This window comes from Strongylocentrotus purpuratus, unplaced genomic scaffold, assembly GCF_000002235.5.
Source record: "Strongylocentrotus purpuratus isolate Spur 01 unplaced genomic scaffold, Spur_5.0 spur5_scaffold_1, whole genome shotgun sequence".
Lineage (NCBI taxonomy): Eukaryota > Metazoa > Echinodermata > Echinoidea > Camarodonta > Strongylocentrotidae > Strongylocentrotus > Strongylocentrotus purpuratus.
In genome coordinates this window covers 50,876,201-50,889,898 of record NW_022145594.1, presented here as the reverse complement: position 1 = coordinate 50,889,898, position 13,698 = coordinate 50,876,201, and the positions used below count along the sequence as shown (strand labels likewise).

Here is a 13,698-nt window from a genome sequence, read left to right as displayed (position 1 = left end):
ACTTTCATTACACATTTAACCGTTCTTAAACTCTATTTCAGTCCATAAATTACTTTTTCTTTTTAAAGAAATGATATTTTGTTCTATTTCTGTATCATGTTTTTGTCTAGTCCCCTTAATACACACCCAGAAACTAAACAAATTACTAAATTGTGTTAGCACTCTTTTTTATTATGTACATAGTCTAAAATTTTGATAAATAATATCAACTTATAACATCATTTGTGTATCCTTTCAATGAAAACAAAATAAGAAACTGAAGATTTTACCAAAGTTTTGTTAGCACCCTTCCCCCTTCTAAAATTTGTCCACATTTTTAAACAGAAATAAAAGCTCATAAAAACTGTAAATCATTTAAAATGTAGCTTTTGAAGCTTCTACCAACATTGAATTTTGCCTGCGCAACAAAATTCAAGGTTGGCAGAAGCTTCAAAAACTACATTTTATCATTATCCCCAGCCAATGCAATTTTTATATACATCATTTGTTTATCCTTTTGATAAAAGACTATTTAAGAAACTGAAAAGAATACCATATTTTGTTAGCACCCTTCCATCTTCTGTAAAATTATCTTATTTTCTCATTTTTTCTAAATGGTAATAACAGCTCATCAGCTCATAATATCTCTGCATCATTTGTTTATCCTTTTAATAATAAAAACTATAGAGAGATGAAAAATTAACATTTTCTTTAACACCTTTTGGCTTTTTGTACATGTCTAGATTTCTCAATTATAATTACTGCTTGTAACATCTCCACATCGTTTGTTTATCCTTTAAATTATTAACTAAAAAAAAAAAAACTTGGACCAAAGTTGAGTTAGCACCCTTCTGCGGGGTACACAATGATGATATATACATATACAGCAGGGCAGCTGGGAACCCTGTGTGTGATTTTTTTGTTGAAGAGTACAACTCTATATGTTATATTGAAAAAAAGAGAATTTATTGTTGTATTTTTGGGCATATCCACAAATAAGGACATTAATTCACGAGATTAACTTTTGTACAACTTAAATCTGTGAATTGTTTGTTGTATTTTTCTATTTTTCTTGTAACCAACATTTGATTGGAATTATATAACAAGATATTGATTTTGTGGGACCAAAATGAAGATTTTTAGCCGGCCAGGCTCCCGTTAAGGGATGACACCCTAGCTTGTTTCCATAGGGGCTGTAAGCCCTAGGATCAAGTAGCTTCGGCTCCTGGTTTTTTGTTGTTGTGAGTTCCGTATACATATTTTTTGTTGTATCGAGCAATTTTGACATTGTATATCAGTGAAGTACAGGGTCCCAAATTTTTGCCACAGTTATCTCTCTTTGTTGTATTACCGGTCAATTCTTGCAATGTATGATACTCATTCTTGTTCTCTGTAATTTTTTGTTCTGTTTATATATTTAGCTCTTGGTGTTAGAGCTATCAAGGGGAGGCTAGAATCTTCATTTCTTTTGTGGACTCGATCATTGTATGTTAATGTACCTTTATTGTGGATATGCCCCTTTACATTTTATATGTGGCGCTTGATCTGCCTCATTTGTATACGTTGTATATTCAGTGCGTTGAATGGTCTGTGCTTGTGTGTTACCTACTTTCCACAACGGGAAACCATGTACAACTCTGTGATGTAAAGAAAAGTGAGATGTTCTTTTTTATAATTACATATTACGTGACGTTCTTATGTCATATTGGTCAGATTATATATGGCCATGTGTTATTTTCCCACACAGGGATATGTATTATGGAGAGAGTTTATTTTCTATATATTCATATATTTACATATCATATACATATTTCATATGACAAGCTTATCTGACGATATGCCTCCTTGTGTACCTACAATGTTCATTTCATATTTTCATGAGAGTGTTATTTTCCCACACAGGGATATGTATTATGGAGAGAGTTTATTTTCTATACATTCATATATTTATATATCATAAACATATTTCATATGACAAACCTATCTGATGATATGCCTACTGTCAATTCAATTCAATTCAAATGAACATTTATTTTCTACTATTCAATTTGACAAACATATTTAACATCTGTACAATACAATTTATATGTTGAAATATTTGACTGCATATACTTCGTTACAAGTTCATGCATTTATACAACATAGGCCTATACATACATGTATGTTTACATAATTATACACATGCATACAACACATATATATACTTATACATCCATACACATCCCCTTATACAATATACATACACACTCATCAATCATATCGGGTATAGGGCTTATACTTATGCACTGTAATTTAAAATGATACATTTTTTAAGCTTCCTTGTGTACCTCCCATGTTCATTTCATATTTTGATATGAGAGTTTATTGTAATACATTTATATTTCATACAAGCTTATCTGTGAATAAGACTTCTTTGTATATCTTCCACGCTAAGTCCCTGACCCTAATGGTCGAATAAGTTGTGTCTATGTGCCATTTTCCACAGTACTGCATGGCAGTTGGAACCCCTGTATAAAAGAGTACAACTATTTTGATAAGAGTTTATTGTATTACCGGTACACTTATGTTTTATACAACAAGCTTATTTGTGAATAAGACTTCTTTGTTTATCTTCCACGCTAAGTTCCTAATAGTTGAATAAGTTGTGTATATGTGCCATTGTCCACAGTACTGCATGACAGTTGGAACCCCTGTATAAAAGAGTACAACTATTTTGATGAGAGTTTATTGTAATACCGGTACACTTATATTTTATACAACAAGCTTATTTGTGAATAAGACTTCTTTGTATATCTTCCACGCTAAGTTCCTTATGGTCGAATAAGTTGTGTATATGTGCCATTGTCCACAGTACTGCATGACAGTTGGAACCCCTGTATAAAAGAGTACAACTATTTTGATGAGAGTTTATTGTAATGTACACTTATATTTTATACAACAAGCTTATTTGTGAATAAGACTTCTTTGTATATCTTCCACGCTAAGTTCCTTATGGTCGAATAAGTTGTGTCTATGAGCCATTTTCCACAGTACTGCATGGCAGTTGGAACCCCTGTATAAAAGAGTACAACTATTTTGATGAGAGTTTATTGTAATACCGGTACACTTATGTTTTATACAACAAGCTTATTTGTGAATAAGACTTCTTTGTTTATCTTCCACGCTAAGTTCCTAATGGTTGAATAAGTTGTGTCTATGTGCCATTTTCCACAGTACTCTATGGCAGTTGGAACCCCTGTATACTAGAGTACAACTATTTCGATGAGAGTTTATTGTAATACACTTATATTTTATACAACAAGCTTATCTGTGAATAAGACTTCTTTGTATATCTTCCACGCTAAGTTCCTAATGGTCGAATAAGTTGTGTCTATGAGCCATTTTCCACAGTACTGCATGGCAGTTGGAACCCCTGTATAAAAGAGTACAACTATTTTGATGAGAGTTTATGGTAATACACTTATATCTTATACAACAAGCTTATCTGTGAATAAGACTTCTTTGTATTCTTCCACGCTAAGTTCCTAATGGTCGAATATGTTGTGTCTATGTGCCATTTTCCACACGTACTGCATGACAGTTGAAACCCCTGTATAAAAGAGTATACAACTATATTGATGAGAGTTTATTGTAATACATTTATATTCATACGAAGCTTATCTGTGAATAAGACTTCTTTGTATACTTGATACTTGATGTAAAACCATGACATTTAACTTAAATTATGTGAGAGCCTTCAGGAGGCTGCATCATATAATGAAGGGTAGATCATCCTACTTTAAGTAGGTTGTGCCAGCCTCCTTTATCATCTGAGGTTATTAAGATGGGAGTTGTCAGCAGACATGTTACAGCCCTATGTTCCAAGGCAATAGTCAATGAATTACCAGTGTATGAGCCTGAGGAGAGGAAAGCAAGACTAGATGTGTGAAAAATGTTATCTGGCATGCTTGTTCACATGAAACAATTTTATTTTATTTTATTTATTTATTTATTTATTTATTTATTTATTTATTTATTTTTTTATTTTTTTTTATATTTTTTTTTTTTTTGGGGGGGGGGGGCCGGGATTGTCTGGTAGGCCATTTAATTGACTTTAAACAACAGGTCGAGTGTTCAAACTTCCAAGCATCAATGTCCGAGCTGTACAGTCCATATGATATATGCACACACACAAACTCTAAAAATGCCGAGGTATGAGCCTTGCTGCTTGGCAAATATTTTAGGCAACACAGGTTTGGCTGCAATAAATGGCTTCACAAAATGGCGGATGTCAGCACCACTTCATTGGAAAAAGAATGGGGCTAAAATTGTATGGCAAAAGTCAGCACTATTGAACAGGAGAAATGGGCCCCACTACGTGGCGGATATATGTACCACTCCGTAGCAAAAAGGGTACCACTATGTGGCAGATATATGCACCACTACGTAGCAGATAGATGCAAACCTAAATGGCTGACGAAATTGACTGCATTGCAAATATGGGTCTCACTATGTTGTGGATATAAGCACCACTGACATAGCAGATACTGTCAGCACTAATGCAAAAGTCAGCACTAATGCAAAAGTCAGCACTAACGAACAGGAGAAATGGGCCCCACTACGTGGCGGATATATGTACCACTCCGTAGCAAAAAGGGTACCACTATGTGGCGGATATATGCACCACTGACATAGCAGATAATAGCCAACAGTATTGATACTACAAACTGCAATGATCTCTTTTTAATCAAGATTGCATCAGCCCTAAACAAATGCACTTGGGTCATAATGACAGCCTAAGTAAAACCAAAATTATATTGGAGGACCACTCCATAGCAGACATGAGCCACGTACAAGAAGCCATTTAAGCCTTGGAGTTACTATATTCTAAAAATGCTGCAATTATTAGAGACTGTGCAAGCCTTAGACTGATCGATGCTCTAGCTGGTGCCAGAAACCTACCTGTTCATAAACATCTTCATGACCTACACATTATAATCGTATTTGTTATTATTTCCCAGGCTTTTAGACGGTACTAAAGCTATGTTATTGTCGGAACATGTTGTGGATATAAGCACCACTGACATAGCAGATACTGTCAGCACTAATGCAAAAGTCAGCACTAACGAACAGGAGAAATGGGCCCCACTACGTGGCGGATATATGTACCACTCCGTAGCAAAAAGGGTACCACTATGTGGCGGATATATGCACCACTGACATAGCAGATAATAGCCAACAGTATTGATACTACAAACTGCAATGATCTCTTTTTAATCAAGATTGCATCAGCCCTAAACAAATGCACTTGGGTCATAATGACAGCCTAAGTAAAACCAAAATTATATTGGAGGACCACTCCATAGCAGACATGAGCCACGTACAAGAAGCCATTTAAGCCTTGGAGTTACTATATTCTAAAAATGCTGCAATTATTAGAGACTGTGCAAGCCTTAGACTGATCGATGCTCTAGCTGGTGCCAGAAACCTACCTGTTCATAAACATCTTCATGACCTACACATTATAATCGTATTTGTTATTATTTCCCAGGCTTTTAGACGGTACTAAAGCTATGTTATTGTCGGAACATGGGGATTAATACCTCAGTCAGACCGGTCTCCAAACCAACCCCAAACCGACTCATTCTTGGCCATTCGCCGTACTGGAAATTCATGTTTGGTCTGGTGTTGGTCTTGTTGGTGTGACTGAGGTATCACTGTTCAACTTTGTATACTACGGTATTATGAACCTCGCACATATTCATGTACATAATCTTAACTATGCGCATGAGCAGAAGACTCACTTGTGAAAAGCTGATTTTTAAAAAAAAAAATTTTTTTGGGGGGGGGAGGTTGTCAGTGAATTTATACAGTTACATGTAACATCAGCAAGTAATTTATTGTACTTGTTTATGACTCCTAAATTGTACTTCAATTAAAAATATGATTTTATAGTAATTAATATTTATCTATGTATGAATATTAAAATTAAATATAAAGTCATTAATAAGATCATGTGATCATGAAGTTGAAATTTAAAAGTATGGTTTAATGCTTTAACATTTAGTGTTGATTCTGTAAAGGTTAAGTTTAAATTTCTAATATGACTTACTCTGTGATTAATGAATAATGTGTAATTTGTTTAATTGATTCATGCTTGATGTTTAATATATACTTTGTAACTATGTGAAAAAAGAATTTCCATTTATTTGGACAATAAAAACAAATCAATCAATGTCATCTGCAGACATTGCTGATCCAGACTTAGCTGTTGCCATGCAACACCACTTCTTTTGAAAATGTGAATAAAGATAGTGACTCCATTTTAAGGTGCAATAGGAAAATCTGACAGATAACTAGTAAATGTATATGAAAAATAAAAGTGTTGCACCTAAGGTGAGCAATATCACAAATTGGTACATGTTTATAAGTTACATTCATGTTACATTTGAGAAATGTGAAGAAAATATCAATAAAATGAAATGCAGACTGATTAAATAAAATCAAAAATGTGTCTTTATTGTATCGTTGCTTTGTTTTATTATTTCAAATTTGGTTTGATGTTCTTACATGTCTTATTTTCTCCTTTCATCCCTGTCATGTCTTTGGTTGATGTGCTTTTCTTGTGTCAGTCTGTGGGGCTAGCTTGGTACCAGTCATCAGGCGAGCCGGAAGCAGTTTGGGATTGATCGGGTGGAACATTCCAGTGGGCTCACCTTTTAAGCGCTATAGCTATAATGTGGGGTTGTTTAGCTGTATGGTTAGTACTCAAATGAAGACACATAGAGAAACATCAGAGTGAAGTTGCAATCCAGCATGACTGGTTATATTGTGTATAGAAGAGCCCATACACCACAGTGTACATTAACTGTGTGTATGTGTGTATAGCATGTAGCATTGAGTCAATGTATAAGATCACATATTACATCCCCCTTACAGAAAAATAAACTGAGTCCATAATGTCCAAACTTGAAGTATCCAAAGATGAAGTCCTATCAATAAGTCAGTTTTTCTGGCTTCTTGATTACCCGGCCACTGCGGGTGGTCTGCTGGTGGTTGGGGATTGGGACAGGGTTTGGGCCAGGGTTTGGGGCAGGAGAACCTCTGATGCCGGGCGTTGGATCAAGCGTCATCTCTTCGCGTGTATGAGGATCGGGTGTCTTGGTTACCTCCTCATCATGATGGATACGCCTGGGCTCAATATCAGCAAGGTGTTGCCGGTTTCTGCGTAGCACCCTTCCATTAGGCGTCTCGACGAGATATGACCTAGGCTCATGGCATTGCTCACGAACAGTAGCTGTTATCCAGTGACGTGATGTCTGGTCTTGGACTCTCACAAGCTGCCCAGGTGAGAGTGGTGCTAGGTCATGGGCTGATTTGTCGTGATGATACTTCTGGCTCTGCTGTCGAAGCTGCATACGATGGTTAACATCATCACGACCAGGGGAGTTGTTGCGGATTCGAGTTGGTAAGTTGTCCTTCATCTTCCTCCCGTAAAGAAGCTCAGCTGGGCTTGGTATGCGGCTGTCAATTGGAGTGGCACGGATACATAGTAGAGCCATGTTGGGGTCGATACCACTCACTTTAGCTTTCTTGAGCGTATTCTTGACAGTTTGAATCATTCGCTCAATGAAGCCATTTGACCTGGGGTAGTGGGGAGAGGATGTAACATGGCTGAATCCCCACTGTGTAGCAAAGTCTCTGTATGTTGAGGAGTCAAAATGTCTTCCGTTGTCGCTAACGATTCTTTCTGGAACTCCTTGTTCTGCGAACACCTGACGGGTCGCATTGACTACTGCAGCACTGGTACACTCTTGAGGCATTTTCCGGATGAAAGGGAACTTTGAGAAGTAATCTGCAATGATGAGATAATTGTTCCCTTCAAAGTGAAATAAGTCTGTACCTAAGACTTGCCAGGATCATGTGGGTATCTCGTGCTGGAGAAGAGTCTCATGGGGCTGCGAGGGCTTGTACTCTTGGCAGACTGAGCAGCCTTTCACCAGGACCTCGATATCGTCATTGATTGATTCCCAGTACACAGAAGCCTTAGCCCGAAGTCGTGTCTTCTCGATACCTTGATGACCTTCGTGGAGCTTGCTCAGTATGTACTCCCTCATGGAGTGTGGAATAAGGATTCGTTCACCATTCAGGATCAGTCCATCCTCAACTGCAAGTTGATCTCGAAAGGCCCAGTATCTCTGCAGCTGCCGTGGTAGCTCACGTCTCTTCTCTGGCCACCCTTTCACAATCACCGTCTGTAGTGCTGCAAACTCTGCATTCTTGGCTGTTTCCTCCTTCAACTGACTCAACCGGTCTGGAGCAAACTGTACAAAGTTGATTTGCAGGTCAAGGTGGATGTGTTCTGGAGGGCCAAGAGGACGTCTGGATAGGCAGTCAGCTACTGGTACATCCTTACCAGGCTTGTAGACAATTGTCAGCTTGTATGGCTGTAGACGAAGGAGCATACGCTGGAGTCTAGGTGGAGCCGCTGCCAGGTGCTTATGCTGGATCATCTCCAGGGGCTTGTGGTCCGTCTCAACTATGAAACTTTTCCCGTACAGTAAGATGTGGAATCGTTCACAGCCGAAGACCACTGCAAGCAGCTCTCGCTCTATGTTGGCATACCTCGTCTCTGCATCACTGAGGGCCTTTGATGCAAACGCGATACCCTTTCCATCCTGCAGTAGAGTCGCTCCCAAGCCCTGCAGAGAAGCATCTACCTGCAGTACCGTAGGCTTGTTAACATCGAAATACGCCCGAGTTGCATCGTGACATACCTTGTCACGTAAATCATTGAAGGCAGACTGGTGCGTTGGAGTCCATTGGAATTCAGCGTCCTGCTTCAAAAGACCACGTAGGCTTGCAGTCTGGGCTGAAAGATTTGGTATGAATGGGCTAAGGTAGGTTATCATACCAAGGAACTCACGAAGCTGGCTCTTGTTCTCAGGTGGAGACATTGACTTGATTGCCTCGACCTTGTGAGGATCCGGATGGACGCCATCTGCATCGTAGATCATACCGAAGAAGGAAATCTGGTTGACCTTGATGCTGCACTTGCCACTGTTGAACTGCAGACCGTACTTCACAGCTTTGGACATGAGGTGGTGCAGATTCTGATCGTGCTCTGCTTCACTCTTGCCGAACACAACAATATCGTCAGCGATCCCTATTGTGCCGGGGCAACCTTCGAGGATTTCGTCCATTCGCTGCTGGAATACATCCTGAGATATCTCAGGATGCCTTTCGGTCTAGCAATGTCTCAGGATGTATTCCAGCAGCGAATGGACGAAATCCTCGAAGGTTGCCCCGGCACAATAGGGATCGCTGACGATATTGTTGTGTTCGGCAAGAGTGAAGCAGAGCACGATCAGAATCTGCACCACCTCATGTCCAAAGCTGTGAAGTACGGTCTGCACTTGCCACTGTTGAACTGCAGACCGTACTTCACAGCTTTGGACATGAGGTGGTGCAGATTCTGATCGTGCTCTGCTTCACTCTTGCCGAACACAACAATATCGTCAGCGATCCCTATTGTGCCGGGGCAACCTTCGAGGATTTCGTCCATTCGCTGCTGGAATACATCCTGAGACATTGCTAGACCGAAAGGCATCCTGAGATATCTGTACCGTCCAAAGGGACTGTTGAAGGTAGTCAGAAGTGAACTGTCATGGTCGAGCTTGATAGACCAATAACCGTTCTTGGCATCGAGTTTGCTGAAGTGTCGAGCACCTGATAGCTTGTGTATCACCTCATCTGTCGTGATAGTGCGATAATGGCAACGTCGAATAGCTCGGTTGAGATCCTTGGGATCCAAGCAGACACAGAGTTTGCCATTCGACTTCCTTGAAACAGCGATGCTGCTGACCCATGCTGAAGGCTCAATGACTTTAGTGATCACGCCATTACCTTCCATGTCATCAAACTCACGCTTCAGTTCATCTCGTAGGTGGATTGGGCACCGTCTAGGAGCATGGACAACAGGCTGAACGTCTGGATCAAGAACAATACGATATTCTCCTGGGAAGTTGCCAATTTTGTCAAACTGGTCTGGATACTGCCTTACTAGGTCATCAGTAGAGCTTATCTGTGCTGAATGCTTGATCTCGTTGATGCGTGTGTGTAGAGTAAGCAGCTTCAGTTTCAAGCCTGTGTCACATCCGATAATCGCTGGACCCCTGGACTCAACGATGTAGAATGTAGCATAAAGCCAAGTTGAGTTGTTGAAACGACAGGGCAGCCGAACCGAACCGAAGTGCATCACTGGTGTTTCGTTGTAAGCGAACAACCGTGCACTTGAATTATGCACTGATTGAGGGTGAGGAACTCCATCCTTAGTGAGATGGCCAGGATACATCCCACGAAACATCCGAAGAGGAAGTGTGTTGCCCTCCGCACCGGAGTCAACCTTCGAACGCAGTTTCATTATGGTTCTCTCATCCCGTCTGACTTCCACATACGCTATTGTTAGGTCGTCCCTGTCATCCACCTCTACAGCACTGATACCTGACACAATAATTCGATTGAATGACAGGACATCCACTGCGTCATTCAGTAGTGGGACCGCTGCTGCTGCTTCAATATTGTTCGTGCTGTGGATGGAGTGCACCTGCTTGCCTCCACGATGTGGCGTAGCGCATTTAGCTTTCTGCTTCCACTTCTGGGTACTTGAAGCTGGAGATCTCCCAGACCACTGTGTACTTGGAGCTGGAGACCGACAAACACTCCTCCAGTGATTCAACTTTCCACAGCTGTTACACTTGGTGCCATAAGCCGGACATGCTTCCCGTGGACTGCGAGCATGATTACCACCACAATTAGGACACTTGTTACTAGTGTTAGTCTTCCGACGAACTACATCAATCGATGCAGGCTGAATATGTGTCTGTACTTGCGCTAGTTGAGCCATGTGCATCTGCGATGCTTCAAATGTTCTACTCAGCTCAAGCATCTGTGTAAGAGTGAGGGACTTGTTCTTCCCTAGAAGATCTTTCTGGAGCTCAGGATATCTAGTGCCTGTGATGAACTGCTCAATGATGCGTTCTTGGAGCTCAGTGTCATCACGAAATTCACAGTCATATGCCTGCAGCTTCAGGCGCGAGATATAATCATCTGCACTTTCCCTCTCCTTCTGCACATATTTCTGAAGGTATAGCCTAGCTACACGGAAATTTGCCCTTGGCCTCAGTTGTGTCTCGAACTTCTCCCAAACAACAGTTGGATTCTTCTTATCTTCACCTTCCAGACCCCACGAGTTGTAAAGCTTGATACCCGTGGCACCAGTGAACAAAAGAACATGATCCACTTGCTTACCAATCGCAACATTCTTGACTGAGAAGTATAAGTCACACTGCTGATGAAAAATCTTAACAGCATTGGCTCTGTCGGGGTCTTCCCAATTCATGCGGGGTGTAAATGATTCATTCATAGTTCATACCAGCTACTCAAACTCCAATAGTAATGCAAATGTCAATGCACATTTTACTTACAGTAAAACCATCATATGGGACTGTAGAAAGGAGCACCTGTTGATCCAATGACAGTGTGTCAATAAGATGGCCTCCAAAATCTCTCCAAAATGATGCAAAGTTCACAAATATTGTCTAGTAGGTTCTATATCGCTGCCACCATATAATGTGGGGTTGTTTAGCTGTATGGTTAGTACTCAAATGAAGACACATAGAGAAACATCAGAGTGAAGTTGCAATCCAGCATGACTGGTTATATTGTGTATAGAAGAGCCCATACACCACAGTGTACATTAACTGTGTGTATGTGTGTATAGCATGTAGCATTGAGTCAATGTATAAGATCACATATTACAATAGCAAAATGCAAAAAAATAAAAATCTGCATCATCACCACCACTCTTCCATGTTACTTGCAGGCCGCGCGGAAAGTGTGTGGAACGTTTTTCAAAGTGGAGGATTAATGATCAGGTAGGGTGTAGCCAGCGAAACGAGTTGAGCATAAATTGGCGTGGGGTCCAGGGGCACAGCCCTGGTAAGGTCAGGGATTTTAGGCATTAAATAAAGGTCAGATAAGCATAATTAAATACTTGATTTACCTCAATAAATCAATGTATCTACTTATTATTTGCTAGTTTTCCTATACACTACTCAGCCATCGAGAACTAAAACGTCACGTCCGCGCGGCCGTCAGATTGTAAAACGGTCTAACTCGAAACTTTGACTTTTTGAGGTAAATTCACTTTCTGGGTAATGTGAGGGCGCTCTTTCCAATGATAAAATCCCATCATGTCTTCTTTTAGAGATAATTTCCGCTATCTTGGTACTTTTTTGTATTTTTCCTTTAGATTTGATGGTAAAACGGTCTATCTTTGAGTTAGCCCATTGTCGGTAATATCGTTCGGAGGTAAAACGAGGTAAAACGAGATAAACCTTTTAACCTTCTTTACTGAGATTTTTTAATCATCGCTGTCAGATGGTAAAATGGTCTATCTTTGAGTTAGACCAGTTTACCTAAGTTAGCCCATTGTCGGTAATATCTTTTACATAGTATGGCTGCATTGTGTTTATGGTCTAACTAGAAGATAGCCCATTTTACCATAGTATGGCAATAGTGTTTATGGATAGACCATTTTACCATTTTATGATGTGTAGTGGGAGTGTATTCATGTGCTGTGGTTAAACAGTCTATCTGCACAAAAATCTCATTTATTTTATAATTAAAACCCCCCAAAAGCACAAAATTCTTCAGTTATCAGTGTTTAATATGCTTCTTCTTGTCCCATTGCTAAAAATGGATTATACCCATCTCCTAAAAAATCTCAAACCTCTAAACTTCAAAGTCATTTTTCTCAGAATAGCGATTTTCGAGATAGACTGTTTTACCATCTGACGACCACGCGCATGTCCCACCCCAATAGATCGCCTTCCCAGGGTCGCGTGCACAACATTTTTGTTTTTATTGAATTCATACTTTTGTTACTCTTGTGTAGTTATGACTTTATTAATGATTTTGTAATACAATGTCATCTCGTTGTGACAGTATCTTGAAAGGCAGTTACATGTAACATCAGCAAGTAAATTATTGTACTTGTTTAAGGTGCAATAGGAAAACCTGACAGATTAGTAAATGCATATGAAAAATAAAAGTGTTGCACCTAAGGTGATCACTTTAAGCTGTAATCACAAATTGGTATTATGTACATGCATGTTACATTTGAGAAATGTGAAGAAAGAATAAATAAAATGAAATGTAGACTGATTAAATAACATCAACAAATGTGTCTTTATTGTATCGTTGCTTTGTTTTATTATTTCGAATTTGGTTTGATGTTCTTACCAGTCTTCTCATTTTCTCCTTTCATCCCTGTCATGTCTTTGGTTGATGAGCTTTTCTTTGTCAGTCTGTGAGGCTAGCTTGGTACCAGTCATCAGGCGAGCCGGAAGCAGTTCGGGATTTGGGGGGCAAATATTCCAGGGGGCTCACCTTTTAAGCGCATTCACGTAATGATCAAAAACATTTTGGGGGGCAGAAGAAAAATCTGCATCATCACCACCACTCTTCCATGTTACATGCAGGCCCTGCGGAACGTTTTTCAAAGTGGAGGATTAACGATCAGGTAGGGTGTAGCAAGCGAAACGAGTTGAGCATAAATTGGCGTGGGGTCCAGGGACATAGCCCCGGTAAGGTCAGGGATTTTAGGCATGAAATAAAGGTCAGTTAAGCATAATTAAATACCTGATTTACCTCAATAAATCAATGTATATATTATTT

The 13,698-nt window shown here is 39.8% G+C and overlaps 2 protein-coding genes across 2 annotated transcripts; both read right to left on the bottom strand.

Annotated features, from left to right (window-relative positions):
- Window positions 1–6,757: 6,757 nt before the first annotated feature.
- On the bottom strand, window positions 6,758–11,773 carry LOC115921206 (uncharacterized protein K02A2.6-like). Its single transcript, XM_030978438.1, has 2 exons — window positions 9,542–11,773; window positions 6,758–9,179 (listed from the first exon to the last, which is right to left on the bottom strand). The coding sequence occupies exons 1-2, from the start codon at window positions 11,381–11,383 to the stop codon at window positions 7,878–7,880; spliced, it is 3,144 nt and encodes a 1,047-aa protein (XP_030834298.1). The 5' UTR covers window positions 11,384–11,773; the 3' UTR covers window positions 6,758–7,877.
- On the bottom strand, window positions 6,954–7,781 carry LOC115921438 (uncharacterized protein K02A2.6-like). Its single transcript, XM_030978923.1, has one exon. It carries the CDS (start codon window positions 7,779–7,781, stop codon window positions 6,954–6,956), a length of 828 nt encoding a protein of 275 aa, XP_030834783.1.
- Window positions 11,774–13,698: the final 1,925 nt, after the last annotated feature.